The 26,032-nt window shown below is 36.4% G+C and overlaps 4 protein-coding genes and 1 pseudogene across 5 annotated transcripts; all 5 read left to right on the top strand.

Moving 5' to 3' along the window:
• Positions 1-448: 448 nt before the first annotated feature.
• Positions 449-2,986, top strand: LOC142548749 (laccase-12-like). Its single transcript, XM_075657257.1, has 6 exons — positions 449-792; positions 872-1,023; positions 1,109-1,353; positions 1,451-1,579; positions 1,665-2,621; positions 2,694-2,986. Exons 1-6 carry the CDS (start codon positions 679-681, stop codon positions 2,822-2,824), a joined length of 1,728 nt encoding a protein of 575 aa, XP_075513372.1. The 5' UTR covers positions 449-678; the 3' UTR covers positions 2,825-2,986.
• Positions 2,987-8,263: 5,277 nt separating this feature from the next.
• On the top strand, positions 8,264-8,939 carry LOC142548752 (abscisic acid receptor PYL4-like; annotated as a pseudogene).
• Positions 8,940-10,677: 1,738 nt separating this feature from the next.
• On the top strand, positions 10,678-15,031 carry LOC142548750 (DEAD-box ATP-dependent RNA helicase 18). The gene is made up of 11 exons (XM_075657258.1): positions 10,678-10,961; positions 11,240-11,476; positions 12,171-12,431; positions 12,649-12,728; positions 12,829-12,934; positions 13,035-13,148; positions 13,260-13,358; positions 13,477-13,566; positions 13,885-13,991; positions 14,067-14,210; positions 14,410-15,031. Exons 1-11 carry the CDS (start codon positions 10,698-10,700, stop codon positions 14,678-14,680), a joined length of 1,773 nt encoding a protein of 590 aa, XP_075513373.1. The 5' UTR covers positions 10,678-10,697; the 3' UTR covers positions 14,681-15,031.
• A 1,514-nt stretch (positions 15,032-16,545) lies between these two features.
• Positions 16,546-19,381, top strand: LOC142548751 (ferritin-2, chloroplastic-like). Its single transcript, XM_075657260.1, has 8 exons — positions 16,546-16,918; positions 17,042-17,125; positions 17,227-17,287; positions 17,592-17,679; positions 18,592-18,653; positions 18,771-18,836; positions 18,935-18,998; positions 19,109-19,381. Exons 1-8 carry the CDS (start codon positions 16,620-16,622, stop codon positions 19,159-19,161), a joined length of 777 nt encoding a protein of 258 aa, XP_075513375.1. The 5' UTR covers positions 16,546-16,619; the 3' UTR covers positions 19,162-19,381.
• A 1,879-nt stretch (positions 19,382-21,260) lies between these two features.
• LOC142548753 (putative inactive receptor-like protein kinase At3g56050) lies at positions 21,261-26,022 on the top strand. Of its 2 annotated transcripts, none has more exons than XM_075657262.1 (9): positions 21,261-21,391; positions 21,837-21,975; positions 23,035-23,106; positions 23,181-23,324; positions 23,411-23,539; positions 23,986-24,431; positions 24,696-24,886; positions 25,028-25,160; positions 25,289-26,022. In XM_075657262.1, the coding sequence occupies exons 2-9, from the start codon at positions 21,869-21,871 to the stop codon at positions 25,855-25,857; spliced, it is 1,791 nt and encodes a 596-aa protein (XP_075513377.1). In that variant the 5' UTR covers positions 21,261-21,391; positions 21,837-21,868; the 3' UTR covers positions 25,858-26,022. The 2 variants fall into 2 exon arrangements, with proteins under 2 accessions (XP_075513377.1, XP_075513376.1); XM_075657261.1 differs by having other exon boundaries at positions 21,267-21,704.
• Positions 26,023-26,032: the final 10 nt, after the last annotated feature.

Here is a 26,032-nt window from a genome sequence, read left to right on the forward strand (position 1 = left end):
CAGTCACCCTCTTCAAATGGAAAAATACTCATTTAATGTCAATTTTTTTATAAAGAAAATATAACACATGTTTTGCACCCAATAGTTCAAGCTAAGATACCGAAGATTCTCCCTGTCGTTAGAATTTTCTGAAAGATTTGCCTTATCGGGTAACACACGGGAGCAAGAATCGGAATCCATAAAACTGGAATTGGATGTTGCTCCTAGCAACAAACATGCACGAACCATTTCACGAAATATCTGTCTGAATAGCCTATAATCTTACATTGCAACTTATAGATAGCCCCTCATCGAGATTTAAACCTCCAAATACTTAACATGGTAATTTATTTTTATTTTTTGGAACAGTAACATGGTAAGTTTTAATTGTAAACCAACTCTAATTTTTTTTAATTAAAAAAAAGGACTTGTGAAAGAAGCATAAATGATAAATGTAAGATTTTCTTGAGTTTGATGGACCAACTCTGCTGTAGGGTTGAACTACGTAAATTTTGCCATTTGATCCGACTATATATCAAAACCTAATCTGCCAACCTTAGAACCACCCATTCTTTCTTAATCTTGTGTATAAAAAAAGCAAATCTCTCTTACATTCTCTCACAAGCAAACGTTCATTCATATATATTCACATAGTCCCACCGCAAGTCTTAACTTCTCTTCTCTGGAAACTTGGTAGAAATGGTGGAAAACAGTAAACCTTTTTGCTCTTTCCTGCTCTACTTAGGCCTCTATCTCCTTTCTACAAGCGCAATGCCGAAAACTAATGCAACAGTTCATTACCATGATTTTGTTGTATGTTGAATTCTTCTCTAGTCTTTAACTATAGGGAGATTGATATATGATCATTGGATTATGTGTGTAATTTATACAGGTGCAAGCAACACCAGTGAAAAGGCTGTGCAAAACTCACAACTCAATTACGGTGAATGGGATGTATCCCGGACCAACATTAGAAGTAAACAATGGTGACACTCTAGTGATCAGCGTGGTTAACAGAGCACGTTACAATGTCACGATTCACTGGTAATTATAGGCAATTATCCATTAACTAGTATTATGTATAGAATTCAAGTTAAATGTTCGTAGATTTTCCACTACCTATGTATAGGCATGGAGTGAGGCAAATAAGGACTGGATGGGCCGATGGACCTGAATTTGTGACACAGTGTCCTATCAGACCAGGAGGGAGTTACACGTACCGTTTCACAATCCAAGAACAAGAAGGTACTCTCTGGTGGCATGCGCACAGTTCTTGGCTCAGGGCTACTGTGTATGGCGCGTTGATCATCCGTCCAAAAAAAGGGGATTCGTATCCTTTTGCTAAGCCAAAGCGCGAAACAAATCTGCTTCTTGGTAAATTCATGATCCTTGCTCTTATATCTGCATGACATTCCAAGAAATTAGTCCCCTTTTGGCATGCTAATGGAAACAGTATAAATGATTTGTTTAGGCGAGTGGTGGGACGCCAACCCTATCGATGTTGTAAGAGAAGCTACAAGAACAGGAGGGACTCCGAATGTGTCCGATGCTTTCACCATAAATGGTCAACCTGGGGATCTTTACAACTGCTCCAAGAAAGGTCTGTTTTGAAGCAGCTCTTACTCTACCATTCAACTGAAATGTAATAAATAAACTCATTCTGTTCCATCCTGACGCTGATGCAGATACATTAATAGTTCCAGTGGACTCTGGCGAGACGAATCTTCTCAGGGTAGTAAATTCCGCACTTAACCAACAACTTTTCTTCCAAGTTGCCAATCACAAGCTCACTGTAGTCGCCGCTGATGCATCTTATGTGAAGCCCTTTACCACCTCGGTACTCATGCTCGGACCGGGACAAACAACTGATGTCTTGATCACTGCTGATCAGGCACCAGCCAGATATTACATCGCCGCACGCGCGTATGCCAGTGCTCAAGGTGCGCCGTTTGACAATACCACCACAACAGCTATTCTTGAATACAAATCCGCACCTTGCCCTGCTAAAGGAGTCTCGGTTAAACCAATCATGCCTATCCTGCCGGCGTTCAATGACACCGCCACAGCCACAGCCTTCACATCAAGCTTCAGAAGCCCAAGACAAGTCCCAGTTCCCACTGACATTGATGAAAATCTCTTCATTACAGCTGGTCTAGGACTCAACAACTGTCCCCCTGGTTCCAGGCCTAGGAACTGCCAAGGTCCAAACGGAACTAGATTTGCTGCCAGCATGAACAATATATCATTCCAGCTCCCATCGACCTTTTCCTTGTTGCAAGCACATCAACAAGGTATACGAGGAGTTTTCACAAGCGACTTCCCAAAAAATCCACCACTGAAGTTCGACTACACGGGTAACGTAAGCCGGTCGATATGGCAACCCATTCCGGGAACCAAGGTGTACAGACTAAAATACGGGGCTACGGTGCAAGTAGTCTTACAGGGAACAAATATATTCACATCTGAGAACCACCCGATTCATCTTCACGGGTATGATTTTTACATACTTGCCGAGGGCTTCGGTAATTTCAATCCAAGAAAGGACACGGCAAAATTCAACCTCATTGATCCACCTCTACGAAATACAGCGAGTTTGCCCGTTGGCGGATGGACAGTGATCAGATTCGTCGCTGATAACCCAGGTTAGAACGAGATTTTACACATTCAATACATGAAATTTGTTCACATGAAAACTTTTGTGCCATCCTAAACAGGAGTGTGGCTGTTCCACTGTCACCTGGATGTCCACATCAACTGGGGCCTGGCCATGGCTTTCCTGGTGGAAAATGGTGTCGGCGAATTGGAAACTTTAGAGCACCCTCCAGCTGATCTTCCTGTCTGCTGATATTCAAGAACCGCTGTTCGTATCACGCAGATTCATTTTTAATTTCCTCAAATTGGGGACACATTTTTTTGCCATTCCTCAAGTTTACTCAGTTCTATAGGATCAGAGATGTTGAAAGAATATTTTTTTCTGGATTCAAATAATTTTAAGCTTCAGCAACAATCTCTTTGTACAACCGCGATGTTTTTTTCCCAGAAAAAAATGCAGATCAGATAGGAATTAATGCATAAATAAATACAGTCAAATCAATATTCTAAGAGGCACCAAAGATTAGCATGAACAACAGAAACACCGCAGTCCGGTGTTCATACTTTTGTAAAAAAAAATTAACATTTAATTGATGTGTTCAAAAAATATTACATTCAATACATATATTTCGAGATCGAACTTGTAGTCCAACGATTTCATCCGTTAGATTAGTTGGTTCCCTTCCTCGGGTTCGATCTCCCTCTTCGCGGCGTGTGTTGTAATAAAAAAAATACATATATTTTCATTTTCTTGAAAAAAAAATATTAAATATTATGAATTTATACATTGTTTACTAAATCAAACATTTCATCCTAAGCATTGCTTGTCGACTTTTGTCCTTTAATGGAAACTAATCAAAGATGGTGCAACTAGTTTTAACAAGTAAACGAATTTGAGGCGAAAGTCAAATTACACAACGTTTGCAAGTTGAAAATTTTGTAATAGCAAATAAACTTTTTTATTTCCATATATATTATATATTGGACATTCATTTACGACTTATACACACACTGTTGTAATTTCAACTCTTTTCAATTTTACTCAATTGTCTCGAAATATATAAGACAAAAACTCGTGTGAGACGATCTCACGGGTCGTATTTTGTGAGACGAATCTCTTATTTGGGTCATACATGAAAAAATATTATTTTTTATGCTAAGAGTATTACTTTTTATTGTGAATATCGGTAGGGTTGACCTGTCTCACAGAAAAAGATTCGTGAGACCGTCTCACAAGAGACCTGCTCAATATATAAAGAGAATATCATTGGTGAAAGATTTTTGTTTTAACGCGAATTTGAAAATACGATCCCCTTTTATTAGGAAAGATTCATGTCATTACATCAAACTGCATTGGTAAGGGAGGAGAGAGATGTACTTAATTTTATCCAAGTTGATGATTCAAAAGAACCCATGAAATATGAAAGTTGTCTGGATCAAGTAAAAGTTGTAATAAAACTAAGAGAATATCTTTTCTGAGACGTTTCACGAATCTTTATCTGTGAGACGGGTCAACTCGACCGATATTCACAATAAAAAGTAATACTCTTAGCATATAAAGTAATATTTTTCATTGATAATCCAAATAAGATATTCGTCTCACAAAACACGACCCGTGAGACTGTCTCACACAAATTTTTGCCTAAAACTAATGTAATGCCCGAGATTTGAGGTGTTGTTAATCTGAAATGATTCGTTAATTAATTGATGAGAGTATAGACGAAACGGATCAGATTAGGATATCCGAAAAGGAGATTGAATTATGAATTGAAAATGATATGACATGGAAGAGGACATGGGATAGCATGAACAAAGGTTGAAAACCAGTAGGCATCACGCACATGCGCGGAGAAAGGCGCGCATATGCGCGAAAGATCCTTCGCGAGGACAGAACACCTCGCGCATATGCGCGAGAAGGGGCGCGCATATGCGCGAGGCAAGTATTTGGGGTGATTGCCGAGACAGTAAGTCTCGCGCATATGCGCGAGACATGACGCGCATATGCGCGAGCAGGTGTATTCAAGAATGCCGAGTCCAGAGAGTTGGGCGCATATGCGCGGAAATGTGTCGCGCATATGCGCCAGCAGTTGGGAAGACACGCGCCGAGACTTAAGGTCTCGCGCATATGCGCCGGTTGATGTCGCGCATATGCGCGAGACGTGTTGCGTAAAGGATGTGCCATTTACCTTCTTGCATGTTAGTGTATGTATACATATATATATATATATATATATATATATATATATATATATATATATATATATATATGCACGAATTCTTCAGAAATTTGAATCCGACTTCGGTACTGTATTCCTATCGACGTAGGCTACAACTGGACGTAAGTTTTGCTACGTTTTGATATGTTTTGAAATTATGGTATTGTCAGAATCTGATAGGATTCATATATGATGTTCTTGACATGTTAGACATCGTATAATCGAAACCGGATTGAAGAATAGATACCATATGGAATTGTTATGATTTTCGGAGTTGTTTTGGAATCGATTTGATATCAGAATTGAATTGTTACCGATTATGAGATGTTAGAATTGATATCTGACTGAGATGATATTGCTGGGTATACTGAGACTATGACATTATGCTGTTGAAACAGAATTTGATTGAATTCTGATTATATCCAGTGTTGTTTGAGTGGTGTATTGATACCGTACCCTCGATATTGTTATTGTCAGATTGGGTATTGACAGGCTTTGAGTTCGAGACTTCGACAGAGTCAGAGTATCAGAAAGAAAGGTATAAATTAATGTTGAGTTGGGATTGCACAACTCGAGTGAGGTTTGACTCGAGTCTCCCTAAATCACATACTTAGTTTATTGCACTGATATTTGTAATTGATGAGATTGATGTTTGTAGTCTATTGATTTATAGCCACTGCATGTATTGACTACTGATTCGTTTAGTCATTGGCTGATTCGCCTAGTCACCGGCTGATTCGTCTGGTTATTGGCTGATTCGTCTAATTATCGACTGATTCGTCTAAACTTTGGCTGATTCGCCTAATTACTGACTGATTCGTCTAATTATTGGCTGATTCGCTTAATTCTTGACTGATTCGTCAATTCTGCGGCTGTTTCGCCCAGACACTGGATATATGAATTATATCGATGCCGTTTAGGGTTGATTCATTCCTATCGACTGAGATTCGATATAATCATCAATATCCAGACATTGGGATCCCTAGGTTAGAGTTGAGTCGAGTATGAGACGACGCGTTGTTTGAGTCGAGTCTGTGATGACTAGTTGATTTACAGTTTTATATCATTCATGTTTGTTGATTGGTTGCATGTGAATGATATTTGTTATATGCTTTTGTATATGTTTTTATATGATTGCATGTTTACATTGTTTATACTGGGATTTATTCTCACCGGAGTTATCCGGCTGTTGTCTTGTTTTGTATGTGTGCATGACAACAGGTGGGACAGGTTCAGGGTCGAGGAGATGAGGAGAGATCGTGATTAGAGTGGAGGCTCCGGACTTGGATTAGAGATAGGGTTGGACACTTGATATTAGCCGTTAAACCTTAGTTTAATAAATGTATGTAGTACAGGACTTGTACTTTTATACTGAGATGTATATATGTTTTATTTCACTACGTTCTGCATTTAAAAAAAAATTTAGACCATGTTTTATAATTGATTAATTAGTTCCAATGATGATTAAGAACATGATTAGCGTCCGGATCCCCACAACTAATGTATTTTCTAAGAATTTTAGATTTTGAATTATCATTTAAGATACACGTCATATTCATGAATCTAGGACCAAGACTACATAATATAATCATAAATCGTTTCATATGTCATAATTTGAACCCGACATCACCTTTTCATAATTTTCCATTGATTTAACAGCAAAATTGAAAGAAAAAAAAGTATCTTACTCCCAAATCCCGACTCGTGATTGTATACATGGATTCATTGAATTGTTTTCAGTTATTTTTTATACAAAGTAATAATAATTCTTGACTTTTTATCCAATGTACATATAAATTATATATTTAAACCTATTAATTTGTTAATGCTAAACTCAATATGGATCGAACTCATTCTATTTATGTTAATCATTAAAAGAGGCGGTTTCCGCCACCCCTCTCCGCCCCACCGCCGCCCCACCGATTTTTTTTCTCTTCCACCAACGGCTGTCTGCAGATCTAGTATCCCTATCATTTTTTGATCTTAACTATTAATTGTTTTAAATTTTCTTTGAATTGCCCAATTTTCATCTAAAGTTTCCAGGAAACTTACCCTGAACTTTTTATTAAGTTGCGCAAAAAAAGGACATAATTTGTAGGACCGAGCGCTTGCCGTTTTACCAAAAGTTATAGCTAGTAGTAATGGTGCAACTCAAATTTTTTAAACAGCACAGCAGCTCAAGTACCACGATTCGATCGCTCTATCAAGTAGGGACAATTATTGCACCCAACATAATTTTATTCTTCAAAGAAAAAAAATTATTCATTCTTGCTACCTAGTTGATTATTTCATGAATTCCTCAAATTTTTGTAGTGATATATATTTGAAGGCGGATTTTCGGGGCGGCGACGTAGTTTTATAATACTTCAAGGGTGTGTTTGAAATTTATCACGTCCAACAGTTGTATTACATGCAACTTGTGCATGATCAACTTGCAAAATGACAGCAATCTCTTCTGGTCGTATATGGTTATGAGATTGATCAATTCGAATCAGTCTCGTTTGTAAATAATAATTCTGTATCACAAATTGTATATGCATCAAATATTAATTTTCTCTTCCATTTGTTTTTTTTTTATTATTTTTTCGGGAAATTATCAGTTTAAACCTAGAATTTGTCAAAATTACAAATATATAATGAGTAGGTCTTTTGTGAGACGGTCTCACGAATATTTATCTGTGAGACCGGTCAACCCTACCGATATTCACAATAAAAAATAATACTTTTAGCATAAAAAATAATACTTTTTCATGGATAACCCAAATAAAGAGACCATCTCACAAAATACGATCTGTGAGACCGTCTCACATAAGTTTTTGCCATATATAATAGTCAATGATGTTTTTTTATTTAAAAAAATATTTGAATAACTTGTTATAGAATTGGAGAAATCATATGTGTGTAGACAAATGGTATTCATGTTTTTTTGTGAACAAACTATTCAATAATTTATCATATGTAAATGAATTTAACCAATGAAAAATACAATTGATTTTACAATAATTTATAGAATATTTAATTTATTAATTTTATTACATCATCCTTATCTAAAGCAATAGATGATTTGACTAAAATATATTTAAAAACACATGTGTAGTATATAGTTTGATACTTGTTATAATGCAATCGTTGTGTATATATTTCTATTTGTATGTATATGTCTACCATCTTGGGTGTTATATATATATATATATATATTTATGTGATTCATCATCAAACTGATGGATACAAACATAAATGCGGTTGATAAATAACATAACTGAATTTTATATATAAGAACAATTTCATTTTATTTGTATTTCTTTCACAAATGTGGAGCCACCAGTTTCGTTGGCTTAATTTTTTTAAAAAATTTATATGTAAATTTTGTATAATTTAAAATTAATTTAATATTACATCGAATAAATCTATTTAAATTTAAAATATTAAAAAATTGTAATGTGATTATATATTAATATCAAGAAAATCAGGGAAAGTCAGCTAACTAATCGCCTACATTCGTCTTTTCAGCTTCACCGATCAATCCCACGATTGATACCATTGTCACTGCCGCAAACAGAAAAACTGATGAATCCCGTGCGGATTTCACCAGTTTCCGGCAATGTATCAATGCCGAAAAACGCTTTGAACCACCACACTCACGCGGTGGGGTCAAATCAGTGCTGTTCGGCAGTGGTGCAATCCATTGACGCGCCTCTGGACACCGTATGGTCGCTCGTCCGCCGTTTCGACAGGCCGCAGGCGTACAAGCTCTTCCTGAAAAGCTGCCATATCATCTTCGGAGGCGGCGAAGTGGGCACTATCCGGGAGGTTCGGGCTTGTGTCCGGTCTTCCGGCTGAGTCCAGCACAGAGAGGCTCGAAGTCTTGGACGATGAGAGGCACGTCTTGAGTTTCAGCATCGTCGGCGGTGATAACAGGTTGAACAATTATCGATCGGTTACAACCCTCCATGCAGCACAGCCGCCAAACGTTGGCGGAGGCGACGGTGGCGGAAGTAGCGGAACTGTGACCGTGGTCGTAGAATCGTATGTTGTTGATGTGCCTCAAGGGAATACCAAAGAAGAAACTTGTCTGTTTGTTGATACAATTTTGAGGTGCAATCTTCGATCTTATGCCAAAATCGCTTTAAATTTGACAAAATAATAATACAAAATCATATTAGCTTCGTATCTTCATCAATTCATCGCACACAACATCAAGCCTTTGTACCAAAAATTATAGGATTATTTATATAAAAATTTAGATATTATGTACAAGTGTTTTTTTTTAGGATAAAAACTCGTAATTTTATTATTTGAATCGTCTATTACAAGCCTAAACAACCATGACGAAAATTCACCGTTTACAACACATGATGAAAGGAAAGAAAAACAGAGCGAGCAATATTATGAGCGATTTTATTCGCCGAGCTACGAACATGAACAAACTCGCGATCACATGTTTCGTCATACACTTCTTAATGTCTGCTGCACAAAGTCCAGTATATCCAAGATCTTCCTGATTGGTAGTGACTGTCTTCACTGTCAACAAGGAATCAATTGCTACTTGAACATCAACAAAGCCTTTATCGTAAAGAAGAATAATTCTTTTCCGGATTGTCAGAAGTTGATCACCAAATACTAGTGACAAGGGTTGATTGATTTCTTCACCAAAAACCAACAACAATCAGCCTTGATTGTTTCTAAACGCATGACTGATGCTATATTGATGTTTTTGTTCATTCACAGCCGCATCCACGTTAAGTTTTAATGTGCACGGGCTCGATAGCTTCCATGCCTTCTCCAGGTGTCCTCTCGATTTAGCGTTTTCTGCAACTTGATTTCTGTAAAACATAGTGAAAAACTGAAAACTTAGATTATTTCTCCTGTATTAGATAATGTTTTTTTAAAAAACCATATTTATTAATTAATTTTATTTTGCTATGTATTATTGAGAGTGCTGTATTTCTTTCCAACCGTGTTACTTCTATTTTGTCAACTCAATTAAACCTTTAAACATTATTCAATGCGAGTGTTTGTTATTTGTTAACCAAGTTGAGGTGATTTTTTTAAAAAATAATTATTAAAATGCTTATTTAGTGATTTTGAGGTTAATAATGACTATTATTTTAAATTAAATTATGTAATATACTTTATATGGAAATTTTTTTATCGAATTTATTGAGTAGGCCTCTTGTGAGACGGTCTCACGAATCTATATATGTGAGACGGGTCAACCCTATCGATATTCACAATAAAAACTAATTCTCTTAGCATAAAAAATAATACATTTTCATGGATAACCGAAATAAGATATCCATATCACAAAATACGACCCGTGAGACCGTCTCACACAAGTTTTTGTCGAATTTATTTGTTTATATAGTGAGGATTTTTTGTTTAAGCTCTTTTTATTTGGTAATGTAATAATTGGACAGTTAAATCTAATTAATTTAAGCTTCGGTTTTATTTATTTTAAGTAGAAAAAATAGTCAAACTCTGTCCAATCGATTGCTCTTAGCATACTACCCCAATTTTTATTTATATATTGCAATTTGCTATATATATGTGTATGTATGTATGAAAGAAGCATAGAAAAATAGCAAAATTTTTTAAAACATATAATATTATATAGATAATTCGGCTATATTGGATGCTCAGATAAGAAGAAAATCACTCGAATATTTGGTTTGGATTTTTGTTTGAGATATGATTTCACGGGTTTCAACCGTTAATCATCTTGTAGAAGATTATAATCGTTTGTAAAAATATTATTTTTTATGCTAAGAGTATTACTTTTTATTTTGAATATCGATAGGGCTGATCCATTTCATATATAAAGATTTGTGAGATCGTATCACAAAATATATATTCAATATATAATTGCACGGGGAGATATATTAGTAAGTTAAACCACAAATTATACCACCCATGGATTCTAACGCGAACCTAAACAAGGCCTTAACCAGTACCAGGTTTTCGGACCTCACGCCGCCGCTGTCGCAACCGGTTTTAGAGGCCCTTGATCGTGAAGCCTTCGAGTTTTGTACCCCTGTTCAAGTCGCAACAATTCCATTGCTCTGCAGCTACAAAGATGTGGCTGTCGACGCCGCAACTGGCTCTGGCAAAACCCTAGCCTTCGTTATACCCGTTGTCGAAATCCTCCGCCGTGCTTCTGCTCCCAAACCGCACCAGGTCGGTGATCTGCATAAACAACACCAAGTTTCAATTTTTATCGCAGGGTTTAATGTATTGACGCATAAAATCAAGTGAATTCTACTTACAATTTTGAAGGATAAAACTTTGGCTCGGGGGTACTTGTGTAATGAGTAGTAATTGGGAGGTTTTGATAATGTTAATGGAGTACTTTTTAGTGTAACCTTTGGCGCATATGATTCTTTTTTTGTAACTTTTTTTTCCGTTGGTCAAATGTATTTTTCACGCAGATAGCTAATTGCTTTTACTGGTTACAGGTGATGGGAGTAATTATTTCTCCTACTAGGGAGTTGTCCTCGCAGATATTTAAGGTTGCGGAGCCATTTGTCTCCACTTTGCTAAATATGAGGCCAGTGCTGTTAGTTGGGGGAGCGGAAGTGAAAGCTGATGTGACGAAGATAGAAGAGGAAGGAGCAAATTTGTTAATTGGGACACCTGGAAGATTGAATGATATTATGGAGCGGATGGATATATTGGATTTTCGTAGCCTTGAGGTCTTGGTTTTTTTTCCCTTCATTTTAGAAATGGATATATTTCATGTTTTTTTTTTTTGGGATTCACTTTGCTGTGACAAGTTACTTCTTGTTCATTTACCTAGCTTTGCATTCAATGGAATTCATTGTGTTATAAACCTTGCTTTTACTTTATCAATTACTTAGAAGTAGTGAATTTTAGTGCTTAAGACCTTGCATTTTCTTTGATGCTTCTAATAATACAGTTTCATATTTAGAATGTGTAAAATCACTAAAATTTGTGAACCCTTGTTATGGTATGTGGGCAATGAAATAAACATGCAAGTCAGAAACAAGGGTGAAAGTTTTGGATGTCCTTACATTTACTGCTTAGTTTCTACGACCTTTACCAAAAACTATAAGGTTTAGTTTGGCTCGTAAAACAAGAAATCGTGTGTTTGATTATCTTTAGACTTTGGTAAACATCGCCGCTTTAGTGTCAAGTATCTTGGAGAAGGTTAAGATAGTAACAGTTATCAGTTAAGCTTTTGTTCATTCTTTTCCCTTGCTACCTGAGGTTAGTAGGTAGGTTGTTTATATAATTTCCTGGTTTCTTGTTCGCTTGATGAATTTATTAGGGAGTTTAATTTGCTTAGTGATTTGGTTTCTCCACTGCTCTGATTAAGTCTGAATGAATTATTTCTTGTCTTTGAAAAGATTCAATTTGGTGCTACAGATACTTATTTTAGATGAAGCTGATAGGCTGTTAGATATGGGATTCCAGAAGCAGATAAATTCTATTATATCTCGCTTACCAAAGCTACGGAGAACTGGCCTCTTTTCGGCTACTCAAACTGAGGCAGTTGAAGAGCTATCTAAGGCAGGATTGCGAAATCCTGTAAGGGTTGAAGTTCGAGCTGAAGTAAAAACATCAAACAATTCATTATCATCTCAACAAATCACTTCTGCAAAAACACCTTCAGGACTGCATATTGAGGTGTGGCTTTATATTCTTCAAATAGTTTGAATCTCTGCAATTACATTTACTGATATTGGTTTAGCTCAAAATTTAAGATTCAGATAAACTGATGCTTAATTTGAACATACTGATGTTTTCTTGTTGTTTATGGTTGCATAAAACTTCCATATCTTGAATGCCATATTTAACGAGGGATGCTGATGCTGGCTTCATTTATGTTTACATGAAATTTCAGTATATTGAATGTGAAGCGGAAAAGAAATCTTCCCAGCTCATTGATATCCTTGTTAAGAATAAAACTCGAAAATTGATAATGTGAGTTCCGGTTTGCTATGTTCTTCATTTGCAACCCCTTTCTTTCTTGGTGTTTTAGCTCAAGATGATCTTTTTGACAAATAATCCCCTTCTTTTGTAGCTATTTCATGACTTGTGCATGTGTTGATTACTGGGGCACTGTACTTCCACGCCTTTCTGTTCTTAAGGATTTCTCTTTAATCTCTCTTCATGGAAAGATGAAGCAGGTATTTTGTGTGTGCTTTTGTGTAAGCTTCATTCCTTCATGTTGCAGAAGGCTCAGTAGTCAGTGCAGTCCATGTCTTTTTTCATTATGAATCAATGCAGGTTGCAAGAGAGAAAGCATTAGACTTATTTACATCTTTGTCCAGCGGCATTCTTCTTTGCACTGATGTAGCAGCACGTGGTCTTGACATTCCCGGTGTCGACTGTATTATACAGGTAGAGCTTGAGCAATTATATTTTTGGTTTTTCTTTTTTTGCACAACTTCAAATTAATATTAACAATTCCAATAGTTGGAGCATTTGAATTCTTCCTTTTTTTAAATGCAGTATGACCCTCCTCAGGACCCGAATGTGTTTGTGCACAGGGTTGGTCGAACTGCTAGGATGGGCCGGCAAGGAAGTGCAATTGTCTTCTTGTTGCCAAAGGTTTAATTTTTCAGTTCAAAATTATGGGGGAAAGACTCTAAATCTTGTTGGCTAGGTCTTTGACTGTGTTCCCCGACTATTTTGGTTTCTCGAATGTAATTATTGTCTAAACTTTTAGGAGGAAGCCTATATAGAGTTCCTTAGATTAAGGAGAGTTCCACTTGAAGGTACAAAATGCTCTGATGAAGCTCCTGACATTATTCCTCAGGTGAAGAATTTTATTTACTAGATATCACACGCATTCGTACTCTATTTTTTTTCATTTTATTTCTTTGATCATGGACTAAATCAATTCACTTACAACAATTGGGTCCTTGCCTGGTGTTAAATTAAGCAGAAGAGGTCTCTCCAGAATGCAGAATCTTCAATCTTTCCAATTTGTTTCCATGTCTTGTCTTTTTACTAGCAGTGTACAATGTACATTATGCTGAAAAAATCTTCAAAATATCGATGAACACAGAGCACGTGAATGAGATATGTGATGGTTCTTGTTTGTTTATGTAATGGCTGAAGTTATCCTTTCCAGATTCGTGCTGCAGCTAAAAGAGATCGTGACATCATGGAAAAAGGACTCCGAGCTTTTGTATCTTATGTCCGTGCCTATAAGGAACATCACTGTTCTTATATCTTCAGGTTACTTTACATGTTTAATTATACCATCATACAGGATGTCATTACATGTTTAAAAGACAAATTTGCGATGTGCAGATGGAAAGAACTTGAAATTGGGAAGTTGGGTATGGGATTTGGCTTGTTGCAGCTCCCTTCGATACCTGAAGTGAAGCATTACTCTCTTTCTATTGAAGGTTTTGTCCCGGTTGAAGATGTAAAACTGGATGAAATCAAATTCAAGTGAGAATCCGCTTTTAATCTATTTCTTGCTAATGGTTGATAAATCATCCACGACTGTAATTTTTATGAGGTGTTTTCTTCGCCTTGTGTTTATTTGAATCTCTCTTCTTTTCCATTGCTGTGAATAATGGAATGCTACCGAATTACCATGACATGGTAGTATTCGGATGGGATATGCTCCTAATATCTCTTTATCTAGGGATAAATCTCGTGAGAAACAACGAAAGAAAAACTTGGAAGCAAAAAGAGCTGCGAAAGAGCTAGAACAAAAACAGAAGAAACTGAGAGCTGTCTCAAAACCTATAACCCCTGTTACGAGGAAGAAAACAGCCAAGCAACGGCGTGCTGCCCAGTCAGCTGAAGACGCAGATGAGCTGGCCAACGAGTATCGACTGCTGAAGAAGCTGAAAAAGGGCAAGATCGACGAAAATCAGTACGCAAAACTAACTGGAACAGAGGATCTGCTTTAAAATTTGGCAAAGCTAAGACATTACCAAGATCTAATTAAATGGATGTCTGGATGGTTTGAACGTCCCTGGAGTATTACTCGTAATTCACGCCTCTAGATGTATCGCCGGACTAAGATGATCAGTGTGCTATGCTGGAAAATGAACCAGTTTCTTGGCTGACAGCCATAGGCTTGGGACCTTAAACGTGACAAATTTATCTGTCGTCTGTTCGCGGTACTTATTTATTTGTCCGATTTTTATATTTTTTGCAAGTAGTTATAGGTCTTAAATCACGAGTATTACAGTAGCAATGCAAATGTAAATATGACGATTTTTGCAGTCAATTTTTTATGTGCCGATACTTTCATGGGATGCGATCGTACGAACTCAAAACTTATACCATCTACATATTTTTTTTTTACGTGCAACGCTTTTTTAAGATATTTCTTATATATATATTTTTTGGAAAATGGTTTTTTTAGAGTAATTTTGAAAGATGGTTTTGAGTGAAGCAGATAAATTATGGTTTGATATAACGAATTTAAAATTCATATGCTAAATTGATTGCTAAGGTTTTTTATTGGTAATAATGACGGAGTAGGTCTTTTGTGAGACAGTTTAACGAATCTTTATATGTGAGACGAGTCAATCTTATCGATATTCACAATAAAAAGTAATATTCTTACCATAAAAAAGTTATATTTTTCATGAATGATCTAAATACGATATTTATCTCATAAAATATCATTCGTGAGATCGTCTCACGTAAGTTTTTGTAATAACAAGGATATGTTTGTTTGTGTGTGTTTATATATATATATATATATATATATATATATATAGAATTCAAGTAACAATTCAATCATTGCATGATAAAAATATTTGTTTTGGACAACCACGAAATAGACTTCATAAAATGAGGCGCTTAGTCTTAAATTAATTAATGTTGTAGTAGTGAAAGTGATATACAGATGTGTCAGTTGTGGATATAGATTGGGTTCAGTGACCTATATATATATATATATATATATAGAATTCAAGTAACAATTCAATCATTGCATGATAAAAATATTTGTTTTGGACAACCACGAAATAGACTTCATAAAATGAGGCGCTTAGTCTTAAATTAATTAATGTTGTAGTAGTGAAAGTGATATACAGATGTGTCAGTTGTGGATATAGATTGGGTTCAGTGACCTATTTCATCCATTCTATTCTCTTAATTTATACCTTACACTTTAATTGAGTGCAACGAGGCTCGTGTGTGGAGCCTTAGAGTGTGGATTGAGATCCAAGTTCATGGCTTATTTTGGATTCACTCGGAGCTTTGGCAATAATCTTAGGAGGTGAAAATACACATCATCAAAGACAAAAACTTGTATGAGATGGTCTCACGGATCGTATTTTGTGAGACGGATCTCTTATTTGGGTCATCCGTGAAAAAGTATTACTTTTATTGCGAATATCGGTAAGGTTGACCCATCTCACAGATAAAAATTCGTGAGATCGTCTCACAAGAGACCTACTATCACATCAAATTATCAATTCACTTCTAGGATTTGGGTTATCTCATGAGATAATTTTATGAATTTATAAGTATGAGATCTATAAAAAATAATTATACTTTTTATATAAATAATAATATTTTTTTGATATTTAATTTTCATTAGATGACAAAGATGGAAAAGAAAATAATTATAATTAATTAAAAAAGTAGTCGATAAATCTTTTTCATGTACATCCTGTCCCCCTGACTTGTCCAGAGCATTCCACGAGTCAGCCACGCGCCCCTTCAACTACTCAATCCTGTCCCTCCACGTTTCTCACATCCTGCCGTCCATTCAACTCCCGTGCTTCCGTTTCCTTGTAGATACATATCCCCATCCCCACGCACACACTGGTCTTCCTCAAAAAAATTCTCGCCCACCAAATCCAGTTTCTTCATATAATCAAGAAAAAAATGATTCTGAATGCTTCTCATCCTGCTTTTGGTCTTTTGAATCCGAAAAGTGAGAGCTTGAGCGCTCTGTTCTCGTCGGCTTCTTCCTTCGCCATTTCGAACAGGAGGAGCGGAAATGGAAATGGATGTGTTGTGCGCGCATCGAAGCAGGCGAATAACAAGCCCTTAACTGGTGTCTTTTTTGAGCCTTTTGAGGAGGTGAAGAAGGAGCTCATGCTTGTGCCTACTCTTCCTCAAGCTTCTCTTGCTCGACAGAAGTACGCTGATGGGTCTGAGGCAGCTGTCAATGAACAAATCAAGTAGGGATTTGGTTTGGTCTTTGAGTTTTTGTTGATTTGATATATTTTCTTTTGTAGAAAAAATAATCGAGTTTTGATTTTGAAATGGGTTTTTTTTATTTAACCATTTTGGAATGATTACAGCGTGGAGTACAATGTTTCGTATGTGTACCATGCCATGTACGCCTACTTTGATCGAGATAACGTTGCTTTGAAGGGTCTGGCAAAGTGAGTCCTGGAATTTCGTTAAAGTTTTTTTTAAATCTCCCTTGTACCTTTGTAAATTATATTATTGACTCTGGGTTGTTTGTTTATTTGTTTTTGTACAGATTTTTCAAGGAGTCTAGCGAAGAAGAAAGAGAACACGCTGAAAAGTTTATGAAATACCAGGTGTTTGATCATTTACGTTTCTTGTATTTTTTTTGCTTTTGTGGTTTAGTTTCAATCTAATTATAAGTTCTATAAAGTTGTGATTGGATGGAAGATTTTACCTATTCAAGTGTATATTTTTGTTACTAAGAGAACTAACACAAAAGACTTCAAATTCATTCCTTTCATGTTCAATGTTTGTATAATATTCCAGGTTAAAAATGATGGATTTGATCTATTCTTTCATTATAAACATTAAAATCGAAATCCATGGAGTTGAAATCTGTCCACCCTAACGCAATGTAAATTTGTTGATCGAATTCAGAACAAGCGAGGTGGTAAAGTGAAGCTGCAATCGATCTTGATGCCATTGTCAGAGTTTGATCATGCTGAGAAAGGAGATGCATTATATGGTAAATGACTCTTTTCTGATCTGTGTTGGTCTAATCAATGTAGAATACAATGTGGAGATATTTTCTTTGGAAGGAATAGTTGTGTTTATTGTGAATGGTTGTGTGTGAATCTGTTGTCAACACAGATCCTCTGGTTTTCTATGTCTATTCAATGTTGGCATCAAGAATGGGGACCGTTTTTTGTCTAGTGCATACATTTTCTTGCGGTTAACAATAAATTACAAATGCAAAGAATATCATTTGCAAACTGTTTTTTGGTGGTGTCCAAAGGATTTTTTGGGGTCCAAGTGGAGATTTCTTGTGATTGACAATATCTCTGTGATGAGTATGTATTGCTCTACAATGTGTAACAATGAAGATACAGAGGGTTCGTATTCTGTATACCTTGCATGAATCTTTGATGCTACCACAATTAGTAAGGGGGGACCATGATATGGGGATCGTAGTTAATAAATTTTCCCTACATCTGAAAACATTAGGATTCTCTCTATTTTGTGGGTCTCAAATTAAGCTCTCACACATTTAAAACCTCATTTTTTAGTTATTCAACACCTCTCAATTGGCCGATGTTATAAATAAATAAAAGTAAAAGGTAGTGCCCTGATTGTTTTACTGTTTTTCGCAACCCCTCCTCCTCCTTCTTAGGGCAGTAATTAACTACCTACTGTGGTCCTTTTTTGACTACCTAGCACATAGACATCGTGGTCAGTTTGTTTCTTCATTCGACATCCAAGCTCTCCCTAGACACTGCCATCACCACCCCACTTCTTTCTATGTATACGGTGTTGCTTTTTTGGTCATCCATAGCATATTGTTGGTGCCTGATATGCTTAATCTTAAGCTTCACGCATGCACTTTCCTGTCCCTTATTCTTGATATCATGATATGAATGATCATTAATTTACTTTACAGCAATGGAGCTCGCTTTGTCTTTGGAGAAGTTGACAAATGAGAAGCTTCTGAACTTGCATGCTGTAAGTCTGTTTTAGGCTCACTGTTTGCCTGAACATTATGGTGATACTTTGTGCTTGATATTGTTGTACTGTTGAAGAAGGCTGATGAGGATGTTTTTTATGATTGGAATGTAACAGGTGGCCACCCATAATCATGATGTGCAGTTGACTGACTTCATTGAGACCGAGTTCTTAGCTGAGCAGGTTCCCTGTTCTTTTCAATCTTTGATGACACATGAAGTTTTCTTGGTTTCCACATAGTGTGGTGGTACAAAACTAATCTTGGTAAATTTCCTTTTCAGGTGGAATCTATCAAGAAGATATCAGAATATGTCGCACAGTTGAGAAGAGTGGGCAAAGGACATGGTACACAAATAAAAATCCACTTACCCTTTTTCAGCCTCTTAACTTCTGCCGCATATGTTAAAGCCTTGGTATTTTTTTTAATGCCTGACATTTTCCTGATTGGATATCAGGAGTGTGGCACTTTGATCAGATGCTACTTCGAGAAGAAGAAGCTGTTGCTTGAGAGGGGAGCTCATTGCATCAGTATGTTCGAGTTTGCTGCTAGTTGATATAGTTTGTGTCTGTGTTAGACGGCAGGGGTGTGAGGGACTTAGTTGTAGGTGATTGTGGAAAGTTAGTTTCGGTGTTAGTAAATTTCACTCGACCCTGTTATCGTAGTTGATCAAACATAATTACATTGTCTTTGGTACCTGTGTTTTCATCTTATTATTTGTTTCTTAAAATCTTGAGTACTCCCAAATTGCTGGTTCATTGATATTGGGATAATGTCTCCATAGCTGGTATTTGAATTCGAGCAAGGATGAGTTTTCTTTTCTTTTCTTTTCTTTTTTTTTGAGAGAGAAGGATGAGTTTTCTTTTAGTATAAAAGGTTACTTGAAATTTATCTGTAAATTTTTTGAGAGAAATTTATGTTGATGGAATAATGCTTTTTTTCTTTTTTAATAAAAGGTAAATATTTTGAGAGAAATTTATGTTGATGGAATAATGCTTTTTTTATTTTTTTTTTTAAAAAGGCAATTATTGGTTTTCCAAACTTAATATAAGAGTACTTAAAAATTTTTACATAACTAAATTAATAAAAAGATTTAATTTCAAATATGTATTATGCGTTATTTTATTGTATAAATAAAATTTACCAGGTTGACTGCCAAAAGAACCCCCTCTAGATTGACTGGTAGAGAAATGGTCGTTATGTCCGTTGGGCTCTGCCTGCGCAAATTCGAATCCTGCTTTCGCGACGCCTTCTGTTTTTTTCTTGCCGTATATAATGGGTTTAATTAATAATAATATCCAAGACCATTACAGATACAAATGTTTTTTTTCCTACAGCTACACGTGTGTGTAAAATTACACAAGCCTCAACAATTCAAACCCATGCTAAACGGCTCACAAGTACAAATATCGGACAAACTAAGCAGAAGCATGGCTGCTACTTCCGGGACGATGAAGAGTTGATGCAACAAAAGATGCAGCAGCTCCTTTGTCTAGCAAAAGCTCCTCGTACTCCATCAATTTGGAAATATATAAACGAGTTGCGCCAGTCTTGCTCTTGCATGTTGGCTCCTCGATTGATAAGAACCTCGACTGTCTCTGTACTGCCCTCCTTCAACGGCTAAATGAAGTGGTGTATGGCCTTCGGCAGGTCAGCCCCAAATTCAGTAAGCATCACGACTGCATCTTTGTGTCCTTTGAGAGACGCAACATGAAGGGAAGTTAAACCATATTGATCACAGAAGTTTGTAGTTGCTCCTATATCTAGCAGAGATGCTAGCAGTTCAAGTTCACTGCGTCTGGCAGCTTGGAGCACTGCTTTGCCCCGTCGAGGATTTTGGCTACTTCTATCTACGACTAATCCAAATATATGGTCAGATTGAGGCTCCCTATTCTAGTATTGGAATTTCGGAATGTTGCACGGTACTTCACCCAGAATTTGGCCAAAACATTAAAATCATATCTTCCATTATTCACTTATGTCTAACGTTCATACCAAATTCTGAGTGGTTAATTATAATGTCCATTTAAGACCCTTTCTCCATTGTGAGTGGACATTACAGAGAGAGATGCGTTCATTCTTTTTTAAAAACTTTTTAAATTAATCATTTTTTTTGGATTTTTTATTTTTATGTTTTTTAACTTTTTAATTATATTGTAATTTTAATTAGAGTAATAATAATTTTCGCATAAAAAAATTATTTTTAACTATGACTATAGACAGATCAAATGATACGGTAGCACGGGACACTTTTCCTAAATTTTGTATAGATTCAGTCGTATCTAGCGAGACATCCAAGATTAAGGTTTTCCCCGTAGCAGCTTCTTTTTAATATTAATATTTTGGTCAGCAGTTAATCCTCCAACACGGCAAGTGCAACCTGGGAAGAATCCTTGAAATTTCCAGCATATAAATCCACGCACACATGCACTCACCCGGTTTGTTTCAACCTACCAGTGCAGGCACTGCCTACACGGGCAATGAACGGCCCGGATCACTCCACATGAGTGATCCGGGCCCACCTCCTTGTAAAAAATTGGCTCGAAAAAATCCGAGCCGTTGGATCGACTCCTGCAGGCAGTGCCCGCAGGGGTAGGTTCGACCGAACCCACCCACCCGGTCGGGATGATATTGAACTAACTTTGTCCTTTCGGCAGATTTTCTAAGTCAAAGAAAGCCATTCTTTGAGGTCGAAGTTTCTATTCTGCTAAAGACAATTAGTCCCACGCGCTTTTTTCAAGTAATAGCCTTTGTATTTACTTGGTTTCTTCAAAATTACGTGAGAGAATCTTTTTATATGATATTTCCTTCTAGTTTTGTTGCTCCAATTTCTGTTCTTGTCGGTGCATTGTCCGATTCAACTCATTCTGCAACGACGATTTTCTCAAGAAACTTGTAGTTATTAAATTTGATGAAAAATAATCCTGGGTTTGTTTTAGTTTTTGTTGAAATGAAAGAGTTTTGGAGATCTAGAAATAGTCTCCTGGCGGCAATTGCGATATACTGTCTAAGCCTGCAGAACTTAACCATTTGCTTGTCCCTCAATGATGAAGGTGTGAGCTTTATTTGACCTATCTTTGTCATGTTTTTTTTTTTCTTTTTCAAGTTTTTAGTTGTTAAAGAAGTTGAGAAATTGAAGTTGAAGCTTTATTATTTATTTTTAATTATTTGTATGTGTATTTTAGGTGTGGCTTTGCTGAAATTTAAAGAGAGTGTGATGAATGATCCTTTTGGGGCTTTATCAAATTGGATTGATGAAGTAGGAACAGAAAGTCCATGTTCTTGGTTTGGAGTTGGGTGCTCACAAGGATACGTTGTAGCTTTGTAAGTAAATTACTGCTTCAAATGATTATCATTTTCTGATTTGACTTGATACGAGTAAAGTTTTTTTCTAATGTTGAAGGGAGGATTTTTTTATTTTTTTTAAAAAAAGTTCTTTTTACCGTTTCTGGATGTTGTTTTACCTGCACTTTCATGGGCATCTTGTCTTATAATTGGGTTTCTGGTACGGAACTTCATTGAACAAAAGATGTTTGGATTATTGAAAATGAATGTTGGTACGTTGATTTTGTTTTTATGAATAAACTCTATTTGTAGGGTTGATATTGGTATTGCCAGCCGTGAAAAAAATATTTTTAAGGAAAAAATAGAGGTTTTTTTAGGGGTTAACATATACAATAACTGGTCTGATCAAGAGCATGTTTGTGCTTTCGAATTTTGGACTATAGGCTATAGCTGGACATATAACGAACATAACTTTGATCATATTATATTACTACTTCATGGTTTGCCGAGATTTTTTTGTACTTGGAACTTATATATATATGAATTGCTGCCTGACTTTAGTGGATTAGTAGTTTACCGCAAGACTCCCATCTACTTGACCCCTCTGGCTCTCGTTCGATATTGCAGAACCAGCATGTAATCCTATTGAAGAATTTATTATAGGAGTGAAAGCTATACTAAAGCTCTATCACTTTTGCATTTGTGCTACAGAACCAATCACATGCACAAACATTTACACACGTCCTTGCAGATATGACACCATCAAGCACTATGAACCACTTGAAGCGAAATGAAAAGTTAATTTGTTGTTGAAATATTTCAATTTCAAATTTTATGTTCCATCTTAATTGGTTGATGCATGTGGGGGTGCTGTGCATTGTTTTTGGTGCTATTAGCATGAGTCAGGTTCAATGTTGTTAATGAATTCTGTTCTCCTATCTAGTCGAGCAGAAAAGTAAACTGCAAAAACGTCCTTCATCGATCAAATCAATGAAAATCGTGAATTATAGTCATAGTCCACATCTTTCTCCTTGAAAACAATTATTAGGTTTTACTTTATATCAGGTATATCATGGTTTTTTGAACCTTTATATCTAGGAACCTGGAAGATCTCTGCCTGAGCGGTACCTTGGCTCCTGATTTGGGGAACTTGGTTCACATGAAATCCATGTAAGATGCAACTCATTGATTTCTTATTGAAAAATTGTTTTCTTGCATTTTTGTTTACTTCAATTTCTTTGTAGAAACTTGCGCAACAATTCTTTTTCTGGCGTAATCCCCCAAAAGTTAGCGATATTAAAGGACTTAGAGGTATTAAATCTTGGATACAATAACTTCAGTGGAGAGGTTCCATGTCAGCTTGGCAATAATTTCTCATTGGCAATCCTGTAAGTTTACAATAAAACTAGATATATTCTTGTTGAAATTATCTTTTTCCTTGATCTTCTTAATGTTTACTTTCTGTTTGATGCAGTTTGCTAGACAATAATGAGCTTCTTAGCAGCAGATGTGATGAAATTTATGAACTCCAAAAGCTATCTGAAGTTCAAGTGGAGGAAGAGTTGCTATCGGGCCCCATAAGGAACAGGAATTCAGTCTTGTGGTAAATCTTCAGCACATGCGAACTTCCATACTCATGATAATCCAGTATAAGAAATTTGAATTGAAGTTCATTAATTCATGTAGTTCTTTAATGATTTAGATTTAGTTAGAAAAATTAGTAATGCCAAGCACACTTGAATTTCAGTCCAATAATTGATGGTTGGGGCGATATAAGAACCAATCCTTTTGCTACTTCAACAATGCAATCGCCTTCATGTTGTAACTATGCAATAATTTTAGCCTCCTCTTGTAGTCTTATTAGATCTCATTTTGGCCTGACACTGAATAAATTGCATGTTTTCTAAAAGCAGAAAAATGTTTTTAATAATGCAAACAAGGCGAGGCTTGTTTTCTCGTTTGTTTTTTGTGTATAATGACAGTGTCCCTCCCGATTAAGATTCTAAGGTTTTTTCACTTTTCAAGTTGACATTTTCCTTGCCTTCACAGGGATTCACTGGAAAAAGGAGAAGCGCCACAAAGAAAATTGTTACAAGAAACTCCTAGAGCACGGAGGCGAGGTTGGAGATTTCTACCCCCACCAATACCCACAATAAGAAATTCATCTTCCCCATCTCCTCCTCCGTCTCCTCCTCCGTCTCCGTCTCCGTCTCCGTCTCCATCTCCATCTCCTGTTGCATTAGCACCATCCTTTTATCCTTCCCTCTCTCCCGTTACACGTGTTTTTCCTCCTTTGCTTCCTGCCCCAACAGAAAGTCCTGGCACATCGACTGAAAATTCTAAGAAGAGTCATCAACTTCTTATACTGTCTCCCGCCATTGGATTTGTCCTACTTTTACTTGTTTGCTTCTTCTATTGGAAGAGTGGTAAGGTCGCTGCCGTAAATCCCTGGGCTACTGGACTAAGTGGACCATTGAGGAGAGCATTTGTAACTGGTATTTTACTGTTTCTTTTCATTTCACCTTTTTATATTTTTACCCTTTACGTGGTTCATTTCACCATGTAATGTTACTTTGAATATTTTCCCAATTCCAAGTAAAACGTCTTGATGTTTTGCTAGTCTTCTTTAAACATGTGTGAGGCACTTGAATGACAATTTGTATGCCTGAGAGTTTATTCAACTTCTTAAAAATTTTGTCAGAAGTATTTATCGATCATAATGTTCTCAATTGATAGATTTTATATATTTGGTATTTCAGGGGTCCCGAAACTTCAAAAATCTGAACTTGAGGTTGCTTGTGAAGATTTTAGCAATGTGATTGCCTCTTCTTCAGTTTGCACACTGTATAAAGGTACCTTGTCTAGTGGAGTTGAGATAGCTGTAGCATCTATTGCAACAGGATCTGCGAAAGAGTGGACGAATAGTGTGGAAGCTCAGTTCAGAAAGAAGGTACTTTTTATATAATGTTGATTCTTGATTTGAGATTCCATATTTTGATCGTTGCTAGCTTGAACACGCAGTCATATTTCATGCAACTCATGGTAATTTTTCTTTTTCTTGATAATCAATTTGGCGTGTTATTTGTCTCAGATTGACACATTATCAAAAGTAAATCACAAGAATTTTGTTAGCCTACTTGGATATTGTGAGGAAGAGGAGCCTTTCACTAGGATGATGATTTTCGAGTACGCTCCCAATGGAACCCTCTTTGAGCACATACACAGTGAGTTTATAAATCTCTTGATTTTTCCAAGTATATCAATTTAAATTTGATCTATTCATTGTTGATATGGTAATTCTATTCTTATCAATACATTTCATAATTTGGTCCAACTCTGGTGAATTCTACAGTAAGAGAAGCTGAACACTTGGACTGGGAAGCACGACTAAGAGTAGCAATGGGTGTTGCGTACTGTCTCGAACACATGCACTCATTGAGACCATCACTAGCCCACAACAACTTAACTTCCTCATCCATATATCTCACTGAAGATTATGCAGCAAAATTAGCAGATTTTGTGGTGTTGGACGAAAAGGCTGCAGCTGAAACTGAACCAAATATTTCAAGTAATGTTTATAGTTTTGGAGTCGTGCTATTTGAGATGGTTACTGGTAAACTCCCGTACGCTGTAGGTAGTAGTGACTCACTCCAAGACTGGGCATCGGATTATCTAAGAGGATTACAGTCTTTGAGGGAGACAATTGATCCTACTCTGAAAACATATCGGGAAGATCAACTTCAACTTATTGATGGTTTGATAAGATCGTGTGTTGATCCTGATTCGAAACAGAGACCAGTTATGAATGAAGTTTGTGTGAGGCTGAGAGAAATAACGGGGATTGAACCCGAAGGGGCAATCCCGAAATCATCTCCTCTTTGGTGGGCGGAGCTCGAGATTTTGTCAACTCAGACTAACTAGATAGATATGTGAACTTGAAATAGTAAGTGATCGTCCTCTTTTTATTTGTGTTTCTTGAAATGGAGAAGAAATTTCTTGATTATTGTACATATCAGATGACAGGAGAAATTATAATCATTCTTTTATTTTTTTTACCGTTTAAATATGAAATCGAACCTTGGTCTTTTAGCAATCT

The sequence above is a fragment of the Primulina tabacum genome, chromosome 6 (genome assembly GCF_025594145.1).
Source record: "Primulina tabacum isolate GXHZ01 chromosome 6, ASM2559414v2, whole genome shotgun sequence".
Classification (NCBI taxonomy): domain Eukaryota; kingdom Viridiplantae; phylum Streptophyta; class Magnoliopsida; order Lamiales; family Gesneriaceae; genus Primulina; species Primulina tabacum.

Coding starts and splice junctions, on each gene's coding strand:
- LOC142548749 (XM_075657257.1), top strand. CDS start 679: ATGGTGGAAAACAGTAAACCTTTTTGCTCTTTCCTGCTCTACTTAGGC. Junction 1,024..1,108: donor TACAATGTCACGATTCACTG/GTAATTATAGGC, acceptor ACCTATGTATAG/GCATGGAGTGAGGCAAATAA. Junction 1,354..1,450: donor CGAAACAAATCTGCTTCTTG/GTAAATTCATGA, acceptor TGATTTGTTTAG/GCGAGTGGTGGGACGCCAAC.
- LOC142548750 (XM_075657258.1), top strand. CDS start 10,698: ATGGATTCTAACGCGAACCTAAACAAGGCCTTAACCAGTACCAGGTTT. Junction 13,149..13,259: donor GTGTCGACTGTATTATACAG/GTAGAGCTTGAG, acceptor TTTTAAATGCAG/TATGACCCTCCTCAGGACCC. Junction 13,359..13,476: donor TTGTCTTCTTGTTGCCAAAG/GTTTAATTTTTC, acceptor CTAAACTTTTAG/GAGGAAGCCTATATAGAGTT.
- LOC142548751 (XM_075657260.1), top strand. CDS start 16,620: ATGATTCTGAATGCTTCTCATCCTGCTTTTGGTCTTTTGAATCCGAAA. Junction 17,126..17,226: donor GCTTTGAAGGGTCTGGCAAA/GTGAGTCCTGGA, acceptor GTTTTTGTACAG/ATTTTTCAAGGAGTCTAGCG. Junction 18,654..18,770: donor AGCTTCTGAACTTGCATGCT/GTAAGTCTGTTT, acceptor GGAATGTAACAG/GTGGCCACCCATAATCATGA.
- LOC142548753 (XM_075657261.1), top strand. CDS start 21,563: ATGAAAAATAATCCTGGGTTTGTTTTAGTTTTTGTTGAAATGAAAGAG. Junction 21,705..21,836: donor CTTGTCCCTCAATGATGAAG/GTGTGAGCTTTA, acceptor TGTGTATTTTAG/GTGTGGCTTTGCTGAAATTT. Junction 25,161..25,288: donor CCTCTTTGAGCACATACACA/GTGAGTTTATAA, acceptor TGAATTCTACAG/TAAGAGAAGCTGAACACTTG.